We start from the raw sequence: 23,996 nt of genomic DNA, 5'->3' as shown, positions 1-23,996 counted from the left end.
TCAAAGTGCACGTGTTTTTTCAAGAGCTCTGAACAGCATTGACGCACCCCTCTCTAAGAACATCGAAAAAGCCAAGAGAAAAACTTAACAGTTTTTATCTAGATCACTTTATTTGACAGCTGCCCCGCATCGTCTCTCTCTTTCCCCCGGACGCCGAACAACGTCAACCACCATCTTCCCTCTCATTCTCCGGAATCGCTGCAGCCAAAGCTCATTTTCCCCAAAGCTTCCCCGACCGAACTCGCTCGCTCGCTCACTGCAGCAGATCAGAAGCAAAGCCTCTCGCGTTCAGTCCCGTCGTCGTTCGTTCGTCCGTCGCGGAGTGCGTGAAAGTTAGAAAAAAAAGTGGTGCCCCTCTTCGGAACCTGTGCCTACGGCGGAAAAAATGGCCATTGGTGGCCACGGGCACTTCGACAACGTGTGAAAATCCTCGCCCGAGACGGGTGCGATCCGGAACGGTGCCGAGCGTGGCCGGTAAAGGTAGAATTGTGCACATTTTAGTGGGGTGGAGGTTGCGCACCGAAAAATCGACCGAGCAAACCAGTTTTTCGCTGTGGGCAAGTTTCCTCCATTTTGTGAGTGTGTTCGAGTTTCGGGCCATGGCTTGCTGGCGGCTGTTTTCATGGCTTGCTGAAGTCGGTAGTTGAGGGATTTATTTACAAGTTGTGAAGTTGGGATTAGAAAAGATGATTTTCCTAAAATCAAACTTTTCTGTTGTATAAATTGAATCTCAAAAGTTAGTTCAGGGTGTGTAAAGTATTGGAAGAGAGTAGTAGTAGTAAGGGAAGGGTGGAGAAAAAGGTACTTGGCGACTGGCGAGGGGCGATTTTAGTCACGTAGGCCACTGCTGCTATAGTATTTTTGTGACGCGGCTTCAGAGACAGAAATTATGCTCGAGATTTTCGCTTTTCAACGCTGTTGTGCTAATTGGATCCGCTCAATCGATATCCGGATTATGCGTAGGTTTTAGTTGATTAATTCGGGTTTAGAATTGTCATACCTACTATGCTAGGACAAAAGCGTTGAATGCAATTTCAAGCTCAACTCGAAGTCGATGTAATGACGCAATTTTATGCTGATCAATCATTCTGCATTGCTTGCGAAATTCAGAACAGTAATGTCCCACTGTCCTCCATAAGGGTCAAACACATGAGTCCATTTTGCGAACAAATGTCGCTTATGCTGACATTAATTAACGTAGCCAAGCTTGAGAAGAATGCTTTAGTTTTGAACTGTCCAATGAAAATAGTTATTCGAGAAGTAAATATTGTTTGCTCGGTTTCGAAAACGTCATCGGAATATTTCCGGATTATCGTGGTCAATACAGGTTGTGGTCAACTCCGTCGAAATGTTCAGGAAAACCGCTAAGTTTGACACCTTTATTTTCCAAACTGGACTAATATTGACAAGCATTGCATTGCAACTGAGTTCTAGATGCTTAAAACGCACGTCCCATGAAGAAAAGTTAGCAACATAATGCTTTCGCTTTGCTAAAATGCTGAATTTTCACTGATGGAAGTTCCTAGTCAAAACGATATGAGAGAACAAAGTTTAACAGCTGTAAAAATATTGATTGAGATTGAGATAAAAGAAAAGCGGTGATACAAGACAAGAACCTAAACCAACGATTTAAGTTTCCTGATATCTAGGCCAGAGTTCATCAATATCATAGACAGGAACTTCACAAACACAAGAAAAACTTGCGAGTTCTGGTAAACGAATATCCATCACTGTTCGGCTGGATGCGAATCTTGTCGTCATGTTTATGATGATATCTTGGCACATCATTAACAGTCGGGCGGACCAGCACCAAAAAGCAATTTTTCCTCTGAGGCACAAGTTCATCGAAGCATCTAGTTTCTGTGACAAAGCACAAGCTCAACATGGCTCCTCGATTTCATCAAGAAATCCGAAAGTCAACGCTGAAGATATCGCAATATTAAAAAAAAGTCATTTGACACATTTGATAATCATTGCAATTGAAAAGTTGAAAATTTAACTTCCTATCCCTTCGGCTTCAGCTTCATTTAAACACAGCGACTCAAACACTCCGATCTTCCTGATGATTTTTTTGGTTACAGATATTGAAACAGACTAACGAGCTTACCCTAGCACGTGTAATGAAGCAGATAAATCAGAACATCCTCAAAGCCAATCTCCAGCGATTCAAATTCTCCCTAGACTTATCCATAATGTAGCAACTTATAGAACGTGATTTACAAAAACGTAACCGGACTCGTGATGTCCGTAATTGTAATCTGTTACCACTGGCTGGGGTTGGAGCATATAAAATTCATTTGAGAAAACCTCTATGACTTAGTTCTGCAAGACTAACTGACTTAGAACAGCATGAGTTTCATTAGGTACTCAAATGTTACGTCGGTGTTAGGGATTAAACAAGTTTTGCTTTGAAAATTCTGAGCACCGTTGAACACAGTTGAGAACAGATAATCGCTAGAATCTAGAACAAGCGTTTGAAATCCTTACTTACATGTTGCATGCGATTCCCGCTGAAAAGCGAATTTCTGTGATCCGTCCGAAACTCTGCACTGCAGTACGTTTTGAGCCGCACCAAGCGACTGATACTGCGAAGCCGAAATGGTTCCGATGCTTAAAGTACAATTAAACGAGAATTTTATTTATATGAAAATAAGGGTTAACTGTTCTGTTTTGAAGTCGGATCAAGTATTTTTCTACCACGGTTCTTGTACAACCGGATTGAGGACAGCAAAGGGTCCTGGCCATCAATTGGTAGCCAATTTATTTTTTCATTCCACGTCTACCTGTCCCGAACCATCGTCAATCTCTACCGCACAAGATGCCATTCGCTTTTGTTTCTATGTTTTTAATTCCTCTACCGAACAAACCGACCCGCACTTGCTAACCTCTGCTGCGTTTCTCCATTTCCTTACCATTTCAGGACTCTCCAGTCCGGTCCGCCGAATGCTGCATCCGACTAGTTCCGAGAAGCAACAACCAAACAGAAAGAAGACAAACTTTGTAACCGTTCGAAAAGTGAAGTGAGTTAGTGTGATTTAGATTGAGTGTGGAAACGAAACAAGTGCGCAAAAAAAAAAAAATGGCCGAAGATCCGACACCTAAAATTCAGGTGTTCCGACCGACGTGGGAGGAGTTTAAAGACTTTGCCAAATACATCCAGTACATCGAGTCGCAGGGTGCCCACAAGGCTGGTCTGGCTAAGGTAAGCTTTGAAGATTTGGGAAATAACCTATTGATAACCATATATATCTTATGGTACAACCATTGAAACTTTGGTTTTGATCTTTTTTTAATTCTTTTAAATAAAAAAAACTAATAAAATTTTCAACTGTCAAAACTAATCTAATCTAATTTGTATACGTCACGCTACCGTACGAGACTTCAAATACCGTTTTTTCTTTTCATTACGGCCAAGCGATCGTAAAATTACACAAATCCGTATCAACCGATGTGCCGACGAGTAATACTCGCACCACGCAAGAGTGAAACGAAAACGGAATCAAAACAAACATTGCTGCTTCTCACTCTCGCTCGCGCAAATTTTGAACACAATGCCGCTCCGTTCTCTTTCCCCGCTGTTCGCTCTCCCTCTCTTCCGGGTTTGACCGCTTAATAAAATTATTACGAAAAAAGGGGTTTTTATTTGTGGAAGCCATTTGCTTAATTTATGATGCCGCCATTTTGTGAAGATCAAGATCCCCGTTGACTAGCGCTGCCATTATGACAATTGACAACTGTCAGTTTGAGCTCTTTCTGTCAATTTGAGTATCAGCTGTCAAAATCGTTCACTGGCGCACACATTTGGTTTGTCGTGGTCAAAAGCTCGTAAAATTATAACTACACTAATTTGTATTGCAAGTATTACTCATTCCGTGTGCTAGCAACGAAAGAAGAATCAAAACAAACATCGTTATTTCTCCCTTCGGCACACAGCGATTTTGAACACATTGCCGCTCTGTTCTCTTTCTTCGCTCATTCTCTCTCGCTCCTTCTCTCCGGTTCTTGGGCTTAATCAATTTATTTATTGAAATATGATTATTTTTGGAACTCATGTTTTGAATAACAGAAATTCAATTAATTTTCATTAATTTATGATCAAATTTTGGCTCATGGCCTGTAGTGGTCATTTTCTCAATTAGTCCGCCATTTTGTGATGGCCAGCTCATTAAATCATAATCAATCGCCAACCGCTATCATCGTGACAGCTGACAGCTGTCATCCTTCGCTTCTCCTGTCAGCGTGCGCGTCAGCTGTCAAAGCGAAAGCTTTCCGAGCGCTGAGCGTGCTCGCTCTGGGAGCGAGCGAAGCGGCTGCAGCCACCCGACCGGTGCCGAACATTGCCGAGCGAGCACATGGCACGGCACACTGAGAGCAGCAGCAGCAGCAGCGGGTTTGTTGTTGCTCAACCTGTTTACAATTTTTTTTTGCCTCTCCCGTGCATCCATAATGGTACAATGTGCGACCCCGCTACGGGCGTGGGTTTCTTCGACTGAAAAAGACTATACCGCGCGGGGTTTCTGTACACGTTCGCCCCCTCGTTGCCTCTCCTCGCTTCTCGCTTCTGTGGTGGGCTGTAAATTGGACACTGAATGAAGGAAAAACGTTTGGAAACGCGCGCATGCAGGAATATGGGTGATTCAAGCTGAAACTAAAAAAACAGAGTATCAAATTAATGACGACCGTCAGCATGGAACAGACAGGTTCAAACATGTTCTATCGTAAAAGAACATTGATTTTTTGTACTCTCTCGTGCGCTGTGTTTGATGTAGTAGTTGTTAGAGATCCTAAATAGGGAGACTGGACGAAGTGAATTTGACGTACCCAAACAAACGCGAGTTTGACGTATCCAAACGAGCATTTGCCTTTACGCCCAGCAAAACTTATCAGTGTTGCCAAACATACGTTGCCAGATCGATTTAGCAAGCTTAGACCAGTCTCCCTATTTAGGGTCTCTAGTAGTTGTCACGTTTACGATTTTGAGGGTGTTGAAATCTGCAACTAGTGTAACTCTGTAACCAAATCAAATTGCTTTCTAATTGTAAGCTTTCAAAGCCAATATTAAAATCCCTCATAAAACCAGGCAAAGCTCTCTCCAAAAAATAATTTCAGTGATTGCACTTCCCAAACACAGAATTTAATTTCAAGGGTTCAGCTTAATGCTATAGTACGTGGAACAGAATAAAGCTCGATGTATTGACATTTCACATACTCTTATTGTTGGATTGTGCCATTCCTAGATTTATCTGGCAACCTGGCAGCGCTGCTCGTATTGAAAAAAAATCTCTTTTTGCAGCAAGTTGCATAAACTGCTTTTTTGCAATTCCGTCGTGAAACTATTTACTTTTCCTGTTATTCTTGAACGACGAAATAGCCTACTTTTCTGTACCAAAAATAACTGAATCGAATAGCAACACTTTTCAAAATAAATGCTGAAAAGTAACACTTTTCAACATTTTTTTTATTTAAACGATTTATGATAAAATACATGAAAATTTGACATGAAATTTCACTCAGTGTGTGTTTTTTGGAATTGCAAAAAATGTGGTATGGAACTCGTTGCAAAACTTGATTTTTTCAGCACTCTTTGTATTTATCCAACTTGGTGAACCTCGTTGGATGAAGGTACGACTCGTGCTGAAAAAATCCTCTTTTTGCAACTTGTTGCATAAACTACTATTTCTGTCCTTATGCTAGAAGGCCTACTTTTTATTTTACAACGCAGTTATCAATCAGTTCATAAATGTTATTATTTTTTCAACTCCTACGCGTAGGTAGATCAAAATGAGCACCAAAAAAGGAATTATCAGTACGATTGAGAGGCTGCAGTTAACAAAGCTTACATTTGCGCATATATGAAATCTGATACTAATTGTACTACGACTTTAGAATCTGGAAAAATGTACAAAGGGGGGGAAACCAAGATCGCCCGTAGGTGTTATCAAAATCAACCCTGCAAAAATATTGAAGATTGACAAAACACGATGGAATATAATCGATCAATTCGATTGAATTTGACTATTCAGCATAGGAGGAGGTGAGTAAGAACATCGAGAAAAATGCTATTGAAAATGAAGAACAGATGAAGCAACAAACATCAAACAATCTAAACGTGCAGGATAAGGTGTACTATCTGTCAGTAGACACTATCTTCAAACACTGATTTTACTCTTAAAATAGAAATGAATTGTCGATTGAATTAATTAAGAATAAATCTTCAAAGCGACAGACAGTAAGTCTGAACAGGTTAATGCATTCTAGGTAGATGAATTTCACGTCCGTGTTCGGGAAGCATATTTTTTGTTGCAAATTGAATGGATTTTAAAATCATTCTAAAACATTGCAAAAACACTGTTGATCTTGTTTTTTAAAATAACACGGAAAATTTAAGCCTCAAAAACTTCAACACTCTCCCATTCTCCCAACTCCCCACAGATCATCCCGCCGCCGGAATGGGTCCCGCGCAAATCGGGCTACGACCTGGACGAGCTCAAGATCACCATCCCGGCGCCGATCTGCCAGGTGGTCGCCGGCAAGCAGGGCCTGTACCAGCAGATCAACATCCAGAAGAACCCCCTCACGGTGAAGCAGTTTTCGGAGCTTGCGAACACCGAGCGGTACGCGACGCCGAAGCACTTCGACTACGAGGATCTGGAGCGCAAGTACTGGAAGAACATTACGTACGTGGCGCCCATTTACGGGGCGGACGTTTGCGGCAGCATCACCGACGAGGATTGTAATGTAAGTTTTGCTGGTTTGGGTCTATTTGGATTGATTGGATGAACTCAGGGTTGTTTTTTTTTGGTTGCAGATTTGGAACATAAACCGGTTGGGGACGATTCTGGACTATGTGAACCAGGACTATGGGATATCGATTGACGGTGTCAACACGGCGTACCTTTACTTTGGCATGTGGAAGACGACCTTTGCGTGGCACACGGAAGACATGGACCTGTACTCGATCAACTATCTGCACTTTGGTGCGCCGAAGACGTGGTACGCGGTTCCGCCGGAGCACGGCCGCAAACTGGAGAAGCTGGCCAACAGTTGCTTCCCGGCGAGTTTCAAGACGTGTGAGGCCTATCTGCGCCACAAAATGACGCTCATCAGTCCGCCGATTCTGAAGCAGCACAACATCCCGTTCGACAAGATTACGCAGGAGCAGAACGAAATTATGATCACGTTTCCGTTCGGCTACCATGCCGGGTTCAACCACGGGTTTAACTGTGCGGAATCGACCAACTTTGCGATGCCGCGTTGGATCGAGTACGGAAAGCGGGCGACGCAGTGCTACTGCAGCTCGGACATGGTCAAGATCTCGATGGACACGTTCGTGAAGCGGTTCCAGCCGGAAAAGTACGACTCGTGGATGAACGGCACGGACTTTGGTCCGCATCCGGAGGATCCGTCGCACATTGTGGGACCACCGCCGCGAGTACTCGAGTGCGACAAGGACGAGGGCATCGAATCGTTCTCGGAAGAAGGTGCCGAGCAGAACGGCGCTACGATGAAGAAGGCCTGCAACATGTCCGTGGACGCGGCCAGCCTCCGGAAGATGTCGTTCAAGGAGAAGAACCCGGACCTGGATCTGAACGATATTCAGAACAATCCGCACATTCCGGACGACGTGAAGATGGTCCTCAGCGGTGCGGCACTCACGATGGTCGACGACGTGGATGAGGACTTTGACGACGAAGACGGCAAGTCGCCGAGCAAGTCGGATGCCGCCTCCGACAGCTTCAAGTCGAGTTCGTACGATCCGTTCGGCACGGAAGACGAAGAAGAACGGGAGCTAGAGGCGAACGCAAAAGGCAAGAAGCGCAAGAAAAAGAAAGCCGAAAGCGATTACGACGACGATTGGTACTCGACAACGCAGGGTCGATCCCGCCGGAACTCTTCGCCCCGGAAGCGCTCCTTGCGTGAGCAGCGTGCGGCCGAAGTCAGTCGACTAGAGCGGCGCGCCAAGCTGGACGAGAAGCGCAAACAGCGCGAAGACGAGAAGAAGGCTCGCGAAGAGGCACGGGAGCGCGAACGGATGGAAAAAGTGATAAAGAAAGAACGTGATCGTGAGGAGCGCAAGGACCACGCCGACAAGCTGATGTCGGACTCGAAGCGCAAGGCTATGGACCGCATCAAGGAACAGATGAGCAAGCAGCGGACGTCACCCGGCAAGCCGTCCAACGGCCAGCAGTCACCGGCGATGAAAAAGATCAAGAGTCAGCTGATGCGGGAACTGCCGCCGTCGTTGAAAATTCTGGAGCATCATAAAAAGTTTGAAGGTAAGATTCCGCATCTCAAGAAGCCCGGTGCCGTGAATGCGGTCAACAATGGCAGTGGAAGCAGTAGCGGCGGCAACAGCAACGTCAAACTGGTATCTTCGCTGGGCAAGTTGCGTCTGCCGTTGCCATCGTCGACGACGGTCAAGGTGATTGACCGGCCAAACAGTGCTGGAGGAAGTACAAAACGGGACGGGACGACGGCGGTGGGATCTCTGACGAGCGTAAGATCGAACGCGTCGATGGCGTTGAAAGACAGCGGGCTGGCCCGGAAGATCAACAGTATTCCGAATCTGGTGGTGAAGCAGATCGATCCGAGCGAGGCCAAGAAGCACACGTCGTTTGGCGGCAGTTCGAGCAAACCAAAGCCGGCGGAGGAGAAACTTCCGTACCGACCGTCGACCTACGTGCCTCCGCCTCTCAAAATACCAAAGGCTCCAACGCCGCCGAAAGAGCGCGCAGACTACATGAGCGCGTTCAATGCCTTCATTAAACGGAGCGAAGCCCTACATGCAAAGGAGTTGTCCGCCGAACGGAAAAAACCGTACGTCGCGAGTTCTGCTCGGCCACCTTCCTCCGCCAGTCAAAGCACACCAAAAGAGCAACGACCACCGCAACAGCAGACCACAATTCCACCACCGCTGAGGCCCTTGAAACCATCTTCCGTAACCGTAGCAACGCCCGCGGAACCCCAGCTGGTAAACTACAAAACCATCCAAACGTCCGCTGGCAACATCCAGATCGTTGTGCGGAAGCAACCTTCCCCACAAGTTCCCCCACAACCCAAACCAGCTCCACCAAAGCCCCCGGTCGTCCTCCGACCAAATCCCACTCCCAAAGTCCAGCTGGTCACGGCACCCCGACCAACGGCCACTCCCCTAACCAGCATGTACAGCATCCTGCCGCCGGAACAGCTGCTGCAGTCGCAACAGCCTCCGCAACACGCGATGGTACAGGTGGATGAAGAATCTCCCCAGCTGCTGCAGCCCCCACCGCAAGCGCAAGAACAAGAGTTCCGCTACTTTGACGCGGCCGGCAACGAAATTCCCGCGCCCTTCCCCCAGCAGCAGGTCATCTACGAGGAGACGATCATCCAAGAGATGCCGCTCGAAAGCGAACCCGTGATAGTGTACCTGGATCAGGCCACGAACCAGCAAGTTCAGTTTCAACCGCAACCGCAGCAGCACCAGCAATTGCAATCCGCTGTCATTACGACCAGCAGCTCCGGCACCGGCTTCGAATGGTTTAACAATCAGAACGGTTTTCTGAGTGGACAAATTATTGGATTTAACCATTAGAATTTGCTAGCGTGTACCTCCTTTTTTCTCTTCTTTATTTTTATCAATGTTTCTTTTTTTTTTGATAATTTCGAATCGAGCGAGCCCACCTTCTACCACACAAAACACACCGACACTTTGCGTAGAAAAGCTTTTTTTTTCTTTTTGTGCCGTTTCAAACGAGAGGGTGTATTTTGTTTTATATCCTATTTTATTTATAAGGACACTTATGTTAGCGCCGCACGTTCGACATGAGTTTGTTTCATGTCGTGTTATTACAATTATTTTTTTTGTACTCGATTTATACTTTCTCTCGCTGTTTAGTTGTAGAAGGAAGAAGAACGGCTAAGTTATCATTGAAGTAAATTATAGATTGTGATGAAAAAACCCGACTGAGATGGTGCGAAAGTTGTGTTGAAATATTTCGAATGATGATGATCCCCGGAAACGGGAATGAATTTCTGTCATGGTTCTCCCCCCTTTTATCTCTCGTATTAAAGCTATCGTTTCGATAAGTTGGAAACAGTTTTTCTTTATATTTTGCTAATTTGAGAGAATTCCTTCTTCATTTCATTTTCATCTCTTGAGCTGTGTTTTCGCTTTGACTTCGACTTCTCAGATTTCCCCAGAAAGACTTCGTCACTTTCCATGGTTTCACCAATGGTTGTCTTCTCCTTTGTCTTTTTCTGATTTAGTTTTATTAAAATTTAAGTTCTTATGATTGATTTCCAGTATTTTTCGTAGGCTAGTCAGTAAACTCACCCCCTTCAAAGATGCCACACATTTAAGAGTTAATCTGGGGTTTACCGGTCTGCGTAGAAATCGTTGGTTTTGTTTTTCAGTTGGCTAGAAGTACTGATTCGTTGGTCTTCAATTTATTCCTCTAATCTAAATTTTAAAAGCAACATAGAAAAAAACTTTTTTTGGAGGTTCTAAAAAGTTTGAAATTTGTTTTTTTTTTTAATTAAATTGTGTTGAAACAATGTAAAAACTCAAAAAAAAAACTGATACAACCCAGACTCGAGTATGTATCCGAAGCCTCAATTATCTGAAGGTTTGTTTTCGTTTTTTTCTTGTTTTAAACATCAAATTCGAGTTCTGCGACCCCATTTTAGTTAAATTTTAATAGTTGTATGGCTTTTAAATATTAAAATGCCTTTTTTTTATCTTTCGTCACCGCCATATTGGCCGCCATCTTGGATTTAAAAAATATATATCACTTAAGCGTTGTTTCAAAAATTAATTTATTCAAAAATTAGACAACGAAAAAAAAATTTTTTTTTCGTGGTTCGATTATCCGAAGTGAATTTTATTCGAGGCCTTCGGATAATCGAGTCTGGACTGCATTCCTTAAACATGTTTTTATTGTAAAAATATTTATCAGGTACATAACATATTTCGGGTTTGTTTGCAATACCAGGTCCTAAGGACCAATTCTGGAGAATTTTTTAAAGGCTTTAAACCAAATTTCCAGTTTTTGCTTTTTGGGTGTTTTTAAACCTCCTTGAGTCAAGGGTATTAAAAAACACCCAAAAAGCGAAAACTTAAAATTTGGATTATTGGACCTTAAACTCCAGAATTGTCAAAAAAAGCTGTTTTTTTTTGTAAAATTCTTTGTCAATTTACAACTTTTCAACTTCAAAAAATGCTTTAGATTGTTCATCTACACGTCATGTTCACGGCATGGAGGAACCAAAATTTTATAAATCGAGGATACCCATGGGAGATGTTTACGTAAAAATATGTGTTTAACCTTCCTGATTAAGACAATGTTAGATTCAAAATGTTCTATAGGTGAAAATCGGTGAACCTCGTTGAATAAATGTACGACCCGTGCTGAAAAAAACCTGTTTCTGCAACTTGTTGCATAAACTACTATTTTAATTATTTTTTTAATGTAGTACGAGGCGTTTCCATAAATATGAAAAAAAAACATTTTTTTTTTCTGAAAAACGCAACGGGTCGTTGGAGGCAGCTCGAGGGCTATCACCACCATAGAGTTATCTACGTGCGCATGTATTGCGTGTACGTACACGAAAATGATTGAGGTTAAATTTTGTCCGGCCAGCAAAATCAAATGGTGCGCTAGTGTGTGTACGCGAAACGTCATAAAGCTCTATTGCTTTCTAACAAAGGTACTCGCGATTGAGTGTGTAGTAGTGCGGTTGTCAATCGCTCTCTCTGACTCTTTCACTCCGACGGAAGCTGACTTTGTTTATGTTTTGGTTTCCCTGGCACGGTTTATTGTTCGTTTGTTTTTGTTTTGGTTTCCGTGGCACGGAGCAAGGATGCCTGATTTGTCTGTGTTTCACAGACATTTAAGCTTGTGTCAGACATTTATTGAGGTGCCCAGACTTTTAAAAAACTTCATTAAATCAATATTTTGTAAAAATATTAACCGAAAGTTATTTTGTTAGCCTTCAAATGTTAAAAAACGCAATTTCTGATGGATTTCTATGTCTTTTCTTGACTTTTCGATTGGAAATTCAATTTTACATTAAAAAATTACGTCAAATTTGCTTTTGCATGAAATTTATTTTTTTTTCCAAATTCACTATTTTTTCAAAAAATCATAACTCGGCGGCAGATTTTTTGGCCATGTTTCTCTATGGCTCAAAAGTTGCGGGTTTTTGTCTCTTGAAACATATAAAAAAATCTCGAAAATAAAAAAACTGAGTTTTTGTGAAAAAAATGTCGATAAAAAAACCGCAAATTTTTTTCCGTGTACCTATTTTTCTCAATAGTCCTCAACAATATCTACAACTTTGCCGAAGACATCAATTTGATCAGAAAATTCACTCAAAAGTTACAGCTGTTAGAATATTTACATACCATTTTTGTATGGACAGCAGCCAAAATTGTATGGAGACTTGTATGGGTGAACCAATGACGCTAAATAGCTTATTTGGTCCTCACAAAGTTTGAGTCAAATCAAAGTCAATCAACCCCAAAAAGGTTGAGTCAAATAAAATAAAAAATGGTCGAAATCGGCCGATTTCGTAGAGAGTTGCTCTTATGTTACTATTCACAGCCAAAAAATTACAACCAGTTAAGTTAAGATTTCTTATAAGTCATTAAAATGTTTCACATTATCAATTATAATTTTTTGGTAATTAGAAAAAAAAGTTCAGAGGTATTCTGCCGTTTTACGGCGATATGATGCATACGCCATTGAGGTGATTTTGCTGTAGGCACGATTTTCTGTTTTTGTTCATTTTTTCAATTTAAAATGACTAATTTGAGGTCTGCTCTGTAGAAACTGTCAAAAAGTACAATAAAAATGTGGCCCCTACAAAATTTCTTGTTTTTTCCTATTCTCTACGATTTTAAACCACAAACATCATTTGGCCGTAAAAATAGCAATAAAAAATCACTACTTTTCCTGCCCAATGATGTATGTATACATTGTATACATTGCTCGATCAAAGCTGGCTTTATTTTTTGTGCCAGCTATTTTGATAGCTGAGTGGATCCCGTAATGCCTTGTCCACGTGGATACTTTAAGGGGGCGGGAAGGTATTAGGGAGCGTTCTTTTATTACGTAACGCAGTTGGGGGGAGGGGGGTCGGAGGCCGTGTTACGCTCCATACAATTTTTTTAAAATTTGTATGGAAATTTTGTTACGAGGGGAGGGGGGGTCTAAAAATCCGATTTTTTGCGTTACGTAATAAAATAACGCTCCCTTAGTGATTGTCTATGCTCCATAAACACATTTTTTGCATGAACAATTGTCAGCAAGGTAGGTGGGTGGGTCTAGAATTTTCAAAAAAGTGTCTACGTTGATGTGGATAAGGTGTCATCCATTAAGTACGTCACATTAAAATCAGCCAAAATTTACTCCACCCCCCTTTGTCACGATTTCCCTATGCTTTTAACTCGCAACGTCACACTTTCTCAAAAACCCCTCTTCCCTCAGAACATGACGCACTTTATGGATGATGCCTAATGGGCGTCCCCTTGAGAATTAAATCGAAATAATGTAATAAAATATTGCCCAATCTTGATTTGGTCTCAAAACCTCAAATCAACATTCAAACAGTATTGAATTTGACTTATATCAATTCTCAATGTATACATACAGTATGTAAAAAAAGTAATTACACCCCTTGGGCACTATGCGCATTTTGTGATGAAACATGTAAAAAATTTAAAGTTTGACAGAAACCTAGTACTACGTTTTGTTCATAAACTCATGCCAAACATTTTGTTATAAAAAGCTCATGAAAAGATGATTTCTATAAAAAGTTATATAACAAATACTATTACGAAAATAAAAAAGGTGCAAAAAAAGTTTGTACACCTTTCGAAAAATTTACATAAATGTTATTTGTTGACAAATCACCATAAATCCAGTCTCCCAACTCCAAATAGGCATCCTTGACTGATTAAAAAAATAATTTGGATTGAATATAAAGTTTACTAACTACTTAGTATAAAAGTTTATGTAACTCTGGAAATTCTATATAAAACTTATCTAAACTTAATTTTGCAAACTTTTAATTCAATTAAATGTCAATATATTACCATAGCATTGCTAAATAAACATTTTGGAGTGGGTATAACACCGTTTTGGGGGTATTTGTATCGATAGAATAGATTTTTCGTTGGAATTTCGTACCAACCCGGAATTACGTCGTAGGAAAATCCGCCGGCATCCGAACCGGTCCACGATTCACAAGTCAACCTATGTGGAATCGGAAAGGGCATACAATTTCCGATCTTTTGATACCCATACATCTAGGTTTTCTTTAAAACCTACGTTTTTAAATACCTGAGTTTCTGTACAAAACGCAGTACTAGGTTCCTGTCAAACTTTAAATTTTTTACATGTTTCATCACAAAATGTGCATAGTGCCCAAGGGGTGTAAATACTTTTTTAACATACTGTACATCATGATGAGTAAAATTGGCGTATACATCATTGTTTGTTTGCTTAATAAAATGGGCCCAGAGCAGTTTTTTGAAAAATTCTTTCGTCAGGAGGTAGCTTTTAAGATTCTTTATCAGACTGTACAATAAAATTGAAAATGTCCAAAATGGCGTATACATCATATCGCCGTAAAACGTATTGGCCTATATTGAGCAAGCAAGTATCTATTAACAGTTTTACAAAATAGGGGAAATATACCCTTTCTAATCAAACACCTATCTTCGTCATATGGAGAGTTTGATGCTCGATTAAAGCTCCGAAAATACTATTTAGGCTGTAAACTTACCAGCAACAGCACCGCCTCGAGTAAGCACGCAAATGTATGCCACTTACTGGCCAAAAAGATCAAATTTAATGCACTTTTGATCATAATTTCTATTTTGCGAGACCATTTCTCATCATTTTGGTGGCACACACATCCACACGCAAGATAAGAGGTTAACTGCTTAACGAAAGTCGGCATCAATATCTTTTCACTTGCGCTAACGATTTCAAAGCGCTTAAGATATAGAATTGCTTCCAACTACCGGCAACATGTTCTTTTGACCATTAGTTAGTCACTCACTTGAAAAATAATCCCGAAAAATGTAAATAATTAGCAAGCACCATAAAAAAAACAAACGCGCTAAGTCTTTTGACGTTTGAATTTTGAATACCCATTCCAATCGAAGGCTGAAGAAAACCGAGCGAGGAGCCAAGGCAAATAAAGAACAAAGAGTGGCCACTAACACCACCAACATGCTGGTGCAGCGCCTGTTAGAGTGAGCAAGTGCTGCCAGGAAACTTTCGCTATAAATGCTACTTTTCGTGAGTGTTCGCTTAAAATTTCATCAATTTTGGCAGCACTAAGCAGACCCAAAAGAGCGCTGGAAAAAAAAGAACTAAGCTGAAAATAGAAAAATGGGCGTGGCCCAATGCACTCGACTGATTAGAATGCATTTTTGAAATATTTTTTTTAAATGCTTGTAAAAGGAATAGCATAACTTTTAATAAAAGTGAAAATAAACAGAAATGTTCACAAAAAGTTGCTCTACTCGTTGGTGTACTTGGTTTTAGTGAACAATCCAGATTATCCAGTATCATTCAAACACGGCCGCTTATTAGGCTTAATATGGGCATATTTCCCCTAAGTTGCTTAATTTGTAAAAATGAGCAAATTGGATGGAGTTAGAAGCGATTGCTTAACCTGTCAAACGTATGAGAATTCTGCTTTTTTGAACGTTGCAATTCATGCCAAAAAATTCCACATGAATGCAAAATTTGTTTGGATTGTTTTTATTTCATTTATTAAAATATGACAGATATTATTTTGCCAAACCTATTCTGAGAAAAAAAAATTGAAATTGTTGCTAGAAATTTTTCACATTCTGAATTAGAGGTAAATTGAAGACCAATTAAAATTTCCAAATTTATCAGTTTTGTATTCGTATTTTTTTCCGTTCAAGAGGTCCACCCAAAAACCAACCCTGACAATTGTTTAGGCTGACGTTCAATCCCCTCTTTCCACCATTTCTCTCTTTCTCTTCTTTGGTCCCGCACGTGGGACTCCCCACATCCCCCCTCCTCTTTGTGTCTTCTTGTAGATGTAACAAACTACCCGCGCAGAACGAGACGACGCCGTCGGGGGTTACGGCCGGTGTCGATCCTCGCGGAAATTTGGTCGCGAAGGGCGTCACGGCTTGCGTAAGGTCACCGTATTTCCATTTGTCCAGCTCAATATGTTTTTTTTTTGTAACTGCCAAAGAAGCGACGTTTTTTTTTTAAAAAAAAGAGGTAGATGATGAAGATAGGATAGGAAAGCATAATATTGCACGTTGCACTTGAGATTTCGACAGATTTTTGTGTAAATAGGGACAGCATTAGGAAGGAGCAAGCATCTTTCAGTATTTGTCAAAATGTTAAGGCCGAATAAAACTAGTTGAGCACTAATGAAAGCAAAAAACTCGAGTCGACGTTTCATTTCCGATCACCTGTCTGAAGATGCGTCCATTTAGAAGAGATCCACTTGAAGAAAACCGAACTAACACACTCTAAACCTGCCAACGGTGAATGCTTTGATTAGTTGCGCTAGATTGGGGGAAGTTAACGTAGATTTCCTTCCTTCCAGACGGTGGGGAAGATGCTCCGACCGGAAGTCCTGAGGACGACAAAGCCGCACTTCACAGCTTGCTCGGACTCACGGTCAAGCAGGAACCGGCGGATCCAGCGGACCACGCTCCGGATCAAATGCCGTTGCAGACTCCGGTGGAAGGACATGGCGAAACTCCACGTGGCAAATTTGCGATCGATTCCGACACCGAATCCATGGACAGGAGCGATGCGACCGAATTGGAAAGTTTCCTCTCGCGCCGAAAGCGGATCCCGTACACGCAACCCCAGATTGTCGAACTGGAGAAGCACTTTGCCGAGAGTCAGTTCTGCTTGCTGCCGAAGCGGTTGGAGATTGCAACCGCGCTGAACCTAACGCCGAGACAGGTTTGTTGTGGTCTTGGGTTGAACTCGGCACAGAATTAACTAAGTTCCCGTTTGCAGGTCAAAATCTGGTTCCAGAATCGTCGCGCCAAGATCAAGCGCGTCAGCACAGGATGGGAGAACCGTACCCCGGGAACTCCCACCGCCAAGAAGGTTAGAACGGAACCCGCGGATCCAACCTCGGCGGAGGCCCCAGCAACAGTGACCGCAGCCGTTGCTGGCGACGAGTCCAACCTTCCCGGTGTCAAGACTGAACCTAAGGGTGAGTTAGCTCAACAGCAAGCCGCTTTCGAATGCTAAATATCCTACCTTACAGATCCCAACGACGTCTCCGCTACGACTGAAGCGGCGGCGTCTTCAGCACCAGCCGATCCATCGCTGCCAACACCACCGAACGCAGCAGCAACAACACCAACACCGTCAACATCGCAGCAGGCGCCGCCCAAGCTGCCCACCATCCGGATTCACGTGCCCGGTGGGGAGGGCGAAAAGTGCCGCCGACGGCGCACCAACTTCACCAAAGAGCAGCAGGACAAGCTGGAGGACATGTTCGCGGCGAAGAAGTATCTGAGCTTTGGCGAGCGGTGCGAGGTGGCCGTCGCGCTCCGGCTGAACCCGTTGCAGGTGAGGGTCGTGTTTGCGAATTATCTTCTCGTATTTACAGGTCAGGTTTAGGATGCGGGCTAGAAAACATACTTCAACGGATGCCGACTTGTACGAGTAGGTGAAGGCGTTGGTGAAAGCGTGTAGCGGGTAAAGACGATGAAATACCTCGGAGTCATGATGGATGAAAAGCTGAACTTTATCGAACACGTTGATTACACCTTTTCGAAAGCGGCACGAGAGTTTTGGAGTCTTGATTAGGATCAAACGCTACTTGACACGTACGGAGCATTGCCAAATATTTGCAGTGGATGTCGGTGAAGCAACGAATCGAGTGCAACACTCTTGTTTTTGTATAGTACTTGACGGAAGCTAGGGTATACGGGTGGGATATCCATGAGCATGACATTAGAAGTGCTGACAATCTCAGAGTGCAGAACTGGAGAAAGGCATGTACGCAAAACTTGCTGTTTTACAAAGGTTTCGAACTTTACAACCAGCTTCCAGAGGAAGCAACGGTCGTCGGGATACAAGTGACCCACGATGGTACGGTAAGCAAGAGCCGAGAAGAAAGTAGCTTGCGACAAGAAACTGTAAAAAGCGACGAGAATGAACGTAAATTGATACAGGCAGGTTTGGAATCTGCAGGCAGCGGTTTTAAGCTCAAGAAGCAGCTATTCCGAGCTAACGAAATACGGAAATTCTACGTGTGCAGGGACAACGAGGGAAACCTGATCGTGGACAAAAGCGAGGTGTTGGACAGGTAGAAGCAGTACTTGAACGAGCACCTCAATGGTGATAGAGCGAACGGAGACGGCGTAGGAGTCAACCTTACAGCACTCGCAGCAGATAAAAAGTTCACAGCACCTGATTTGGAGAGGGTGAAGACGGAGATCAGGAAGCTGAAGAACAACAGAGCTTCTGGCACAAATCGGGTACCCGGAGAGCTCTTCAATTATGAAGGAGAGAATCTAGCGAAGGCGCTCCACAGTATGATTTCAAAGATCTGGGAGGAGAAGCTTCCGGATGAGTGCATAGATGGTGTCGTGTGTCTCAACTACAAAAAGGACGATAAGCTGGACTGCGGCAAATATCACGGCAGCACGCCTCCTAAAAACTCCCGAAGATTCTCTGCCGGCTGCTATCACCCCATGCAAGGAAGTTTGTGGGGCTCTACCAAGAGGACTTCACCCATGCGCGCAATTCCACGGACAAAATAACTCGATTTGCAGGCAGCCTATGATACAGTCGACCGTGAGTTGCTATGGCAGATCATGCACGAGAACGGATTCCCGGGAAAATTTACTCGCCTGATCAAGGCTACCTTGGATGGTGTGATGGGTTTCAGGGGAACTTGCGGAACCCTTTGGATCACGCCGAGGGTTGCGCTGTTCAACATCGGCCTTGAGGACATTATTCGACGGGCGGTATCGAAACGAGTGGCAAGATTATGAACAAGTCCTGCCAGCTGATTGCTTTTGCCGATGACATCGACATTGTGGCAAGAAAACAGAAAACAGTAAAGGAAATCCCTACACCCTTCTGAAGGTAGAAGAGAGACGTGTAGACGTTTAGGAAGTACATGACTCATCCCTCTAGCTGTGGATGGTAATGAGTTAGTTGAGTTAAGCGATTTCGTGTACTTGAAATCGCTGGTAACCGCCAACAACGATACTAGCAAAGAGATCCAGATTCACATCAGATCGAGTGCAACGCCACACGATGCTGACGACGTCCGAAACACTGATTAGACCGATAGTCCTCTACGGCCACGAGTATGACCCAATGTCCCCTGTTGACGGTTTTCAAATTCAAAATTTACAATATGAAAAAAAAACATTATTTTAAAACCCCGCAATTTTCCCCTCTTTCAGGTTCAAGTCTGGTTCCAGAACCGCCGAGCGCGCTTCAACAAACAGTTCCCCCAGAATGCCGACAAGCTCGAGCAGGAGGTCAAAGAGGAGGCGGCGCTGGACATTCCGGCGGAAGATTCCGCTCCGGATGGTTCCATGCCCAGCGCTGACCCCGCTCCAATTCGAAGCACACTCTCGGTGCTGGCCGGTAGTGGTGCCGCCACCAAGCCAGGTTGCGACACCCCGGAACCGATTTACAGCTCAATGGCACCCGTTGCGGTGAAGGTTGAGCCGGGGCTGGAGCAGAGCCCACCGCCGCCGGTTGAATCTAACATCAACGATGAAATCAGCGAAATCTGCGACCTGACTATCGCAAAGACACTTGCGCTGCTGGCGTCGGCCCCCGTCGTGGCCTCGCAGTTGGTCGCCGAAGTTAAGGCTGAACCGGTTGCTGCGGAGGAGGAATCGACGTCGGTGGAAGGAATTGACCTGAACGGTGCGCCTGAAATTGACATCAAATCGGAACCGATACAGTTCTTTGAGGGTCTGGAGGAGCCTGCCGCTAAAGCAACGAACTCGGTTGTAGATTTGAGCGGAATTGTTGTCAAATCGGAACCGATTACGTTGGAAATTCTTGAAGACGATTTGGTCGCACCCAAAGAGTTTGAATCTGAACCGTTGTCTGCTCCAGTTCCAGAAGTTCAAGTCGTCCCTCCCAAAGCCGTTGAATCAACTTGCCATAAACCAGATTCCTCAAGCGAAACCGGCACCAACCCGGTTGTCCAACCTGTCGAACCAGAGCAGCATGTAAATAGCGTAAATTCACCTGAGCCAGATTCTCAACCGGCAGAAGCAGCAGTAGCGAAAGTTTTGGAGGAAGTTGCTTCCGATAGTGAAATCAAAGGCGGTCCGACCCCCTCGGAACCGCCACTAGTTAAGGACGAGCCGGTTTCACCTAGTGAAACGACACCGGAAACCGTCACCGGCGAGGTAGCGTCCTAATCGTGATGCTATTGCTAATATCCCTAAATTGACCACCGAGCCGATTCCTGTACGCAGGCACATCACGTGAAAGAAGACTAATATTTTTGTCGTTTGCGTTAGTTTTAATTTGTTTATGATTTCCAGTATTTTTTTATTTCTCAGTTTTCGGCCTAAGTTAGTGAATTTATTACGTTTAAAATTCAACACTCAAAAGTATCTCGCGGGAAGTCCTTAAAGTTAGGCACGTTTCGGGATTTATTTACTTCGGACCCACGACGGGCTTCCCGGCTTTTCGTATTAAGGCACTCACCTGTTTTTTCGGAGATGATGCGGTATGTGATTTATAAATATTTTTTCCGTTGTGTTAAGGTAAATTTTACGTTCGGTTCGGAATCGCACTCGGCGCTCGTTTTACATCACAGTGTAAATGTTTAACCAATACGCAAAATTGCGCGCGTCAAAAAGTCTACATTAAAAATACATATATCGAATACGGTACTTTTAGTTATGTTGTAGAAAGCATAATATATGAAGAAAGTGAGGAAGCATCGTGTTTCGAAAAACAATAAAGTTCATCACATTTTAAATAGGCATCACAGTCTAATAAAAAAAAAACAAAGTCTTTGAAATCGGTAGACGCAAAAAGAAAACCCCTTTTTCCAACCAACAATCAACCCGGAACTGCCAGACGAAATGGCCGGGAAATCCGACCCCTATAAATTGGTCGTTGTTTTTAGTTGGTTACACACAAAAACAACCATCTGCAACCCATTTTCCCCTCCAACGCTATCTCAATTTTCAAGAAGCTACTCCTCGTAGTCATTAAATTAAAATGCCGGTATCATGTTTCCACGAAATTGGCCATCGAAGAAATTATCATGGTGGCGGTCCGGTGCGAAAAATCCTCAATTCTTCAATCGTGGAGGGTGTTACAAGTGAATGATAGAAAAATTTAACACAACGGTATTGAATGTGTTGGTTTATTTAAATCTTATATATATATATTGTTTTGTTTTCAGCATTTTATAAATAAATACACAAAATAAACTGGGAACCTGCTTTCAAAAGAGATCTAAAAAAAAGTGTCCACGTGGTTTGTGGGTGGTCCCTTGTAAATTTAATCTAAAAGCTCAATTTAAAATAAAAAAAATGGCTTCCAAAACGCCCTGATAAGCATCTCCTACTTTCCAGATATAATTTAAATAATTGTCTATAATATTTAAAACGAAGTTTTATTGATTTTGCATTTTGAAAGAATTGATAGGCAAGTTTTATGGAAATAAGAATGTTATATTAAAATCGATCAAAAACAGCTTTGACTAATCTTGAATAAAAAGTAGCAAAAAAAGTATCTGTAATAAATGTATGCATTTAAATAGTACTTTGTTACTCAGGTCAAATAAAAAAAATGTTTAAGATGTACAAACTTCCCGGAAAAAATCCTTATGGTCTCGGGGTATTGTAAGGTATGCACTTCGGAAGAAACCGATCAAGAAAAATTTCAAATGGGCAGCAGCGGTAGCGAAAGCAAGCCAGGGAGGGTGAAGAAAAGCCCCAAGAAAACGTTCCCTCTCTTTTGTCCTGCCGTTCGTAAAGCTGTTTCTTGACCCCCTTTCTTTCGAAGAGCATACCGGCCCTATACCGGGAACTCCATATACAGTCCAGACTCGATTATCCGAAGTTTTTTTTTCGTATTTTAATTATTTTTTCACTTCTACATCAAACTCAAGTTCTGCGACCTTTTTTCAGTCAAATTTAAATGGTTGATTGCTTATTAAATTAAAAATTTGCCGCTATCTTGGATTAAAGAATTCTTAATCATATTAGAGAAATTTAGGGGTCGTACACATTTAATTTGCTCGTGTTGTCATCTCGCGTGCTTGGAATTTTTTGACAGATGGAGGTGGAGGAATCCTCCGAGGAGGAAGATTTTCGTCCCGTCTGCGGGAATCGGAAGCGGAAGAAGTCCAGCGAGGTCACTGGAATCGGCATCGAAGGAGAAAAAGTTGAGAAGACCCTGCTCAACAACAACAAGTTTAGCCCGCTAGCGGATAACAAAAACAACAACAATGCCAGCCCAGCAGGAGGAGGGGACGCCCCGGCGGTTCCACCACCCGGCCAGTCGGCAGGTAAACAAAAGCAACCACCTTTGGTGGTGAAGAACACCACGGATTTTTACAAGCTCGTGGCGATAGTGGAGAGTTGTAAATTAGGTTTCAAACCGATTTACAAACTAACCCGATTTGGAACCAAGGTGACCTGCTTCTCTGTCAAAGATTTTGACAAGTTGCAAGAGCTACTCAAGAAGAAGAAAGTGGAATTCTACACCCACGATCGGCGGAGCGAACGAAATCATCGGGTGGTTCTTCGTGGTTTTCCTGATGAACTGAAACCGGACGAGGTCAAGTATCTGCTGAAGAGGGATCTCAAGCTGGACGCGCTGGAGGTGCATATCATCAAGCGGAAGGAAAAGTCATTGTGGTCTTCTCCAAGGGATACACCAATCTGAAGAAGCTCTCTGCAATGAATGTTGTGGCAAGCACTATCATCCGGTGGGAGGCCTACCGGAACAAGCGGCCGAACGTGACCCAGTGCAAGAACTGCTTGCAGCTGGGACATGGAACCAGGAACTGTCACCTGAAAGAGAGGTGCAACAACTGTGGGGGTCCCCACAAGACGGACGAGTGCAAAGTCCAAGAAGCCGAGCCGAAGCGGTGTGCCAACTGCTCTGGAGCTCACGAAGCCACGGACCGCAGCTGCCCCAAGCGTGCGGACTTTATCCAGAGGCGCCAGCAGGCGTCGAAACCGAAACCGCCGGCAAGGAAGGCGGAGAAGCAGAGTCCAGCAGTTCCGGCGTTCACGCCGGCGGAGTTCCCTCCGCTGCCGGGTGCAGTTCCGGACGGAAAATCGAAGGATCGCCCTCGCCCAGCAGGAAAAAGCCAAGGAAGCAGTGGCTCCCGAGACGGTGGAGCCACGAAGGAGGAAGCCGGGGAGGTGCTCTACAGTTCGGCTGAGCTGTGGGGCATTTTCTCCGAGTACATCGGCAGGTTCAAGGCCTGTAAGACCCGCTTGGAGTAACCCTGGTCAGTTACATGATCTCCAAGTCTTAACTTTACGATTGCAAATTAAATTTTAGATCAATCACTGTTTTTAAAATTCAAGAGTTTTTTTTTCAAAACTTTGATAATAATCTAGATTTTCAACAAAATAAAAATTAAAAGGCCAAAAACAATTCGTCATGCGTTATAGCTAAATAGCTTACACTTTTGGTCAGTTGAAACACATTAAAAACCAAAACTTTTAGGAAATATAGTTTGTCAAAATCGTTTTTTTGTTATGAATAATTAATGAAAATGGATAAATAAATGTAAGCTTCATCCTTGTATTTTTTGGTGATAACCAAACTTGTACTGCTAATTTTTTTTTAATTAACGCAGTTTTAGTGGCCGGGATCGTGGTGTAGAGGTAAGCGTGGTTGCCCAGTCGGCCTGGGTTTGATCCCTGAAGGTCCCGGTGGCAAATTTTGAGACGAGATTTGTCTGATCACGCCTTCCGTCGGACGGGAAGTAAATGTTGGCCCCGGATCAACCTAAAAAAAGGTTAG

The 23,996-nt window shown here is 43.2% G+C and overlaps 1 protein-coding gene across 1 annotated transcript; it reads left to right on the top strand.

Moving 5' to 3' along the window:
• The first annotated feature begins 212 nt into the window (after window positions 1-212).
• LOC120426404 (uncharacterized) lies at window positions 213-20,842 on the top strand. Its single transcript, XM_039591160.2, has 8 exons — window positions 213-480; window positions 2,921-3,202; window positions 6,433-6,738; window positions 6,809-8,276; window positions 16,588-16,955; window positions 17,013-17,214; window positions 17,269-17,576; window positions 19,430-20,842. The coding sequence occupies exons 2-8, from the start codon at window positions 3,080-3,082 to the stop codon at window positions 20,408-20,410; spliced, it is 3,756 nt and encodes a 1,251-aa protein (XP_039447094.1). The 5' UTR covers window positions 213-480; window positions 2,921-3,079; the 3' UTR covers window positions 20,411-20,842.
• The last annotated feature ends 3,154 nt before the right edge of the window (window positions 20,843-23,996 follow it).

This window comes from Culex pipiens, unplaced genomic scaffold (assembly GCF_016801865.2).
Source record: "Culex pipiens pallens isolate TS unplaced genomic scaffold, TS_CPP_V2 Cpp_Un0009, whole genome shotgun sequence".
Lineage (NCBI taxonomy): Eukaryota > Metazoa > Arthropoda > Insecta > Diptera > Culicidae > Culex > Culex pipiens.
The sequence above is the reverse complement of the archived record's forward strand: the minus strand, read 5'-3'. Positions and strand labels throughout refer to the sequence as shown.

Coding starts and splice junctions, on each gene's coding strand:
- LOC120426404 (XM_039591160.2), top strand. CDS start 3,080: ATGGCCGAAGATCCGACACCTAAAATTCAGGTGTTCCGACCGACGTGG. Junction 3,203..6,432: donor ACAAGGCTGGTCTGGCTAAG/GTAAGCTTTGAA, acceptor AACTCCCCACAG/ATCATCCCGCCGCCGGAATG. Junction 17,577..19,429: donor TCCGGCTGAACCCGTTGCAG/GTGAGGGTCGTG, acceptor CCCCTCTTTCAG/GTTCAAGTCTGGTTCCAGAA.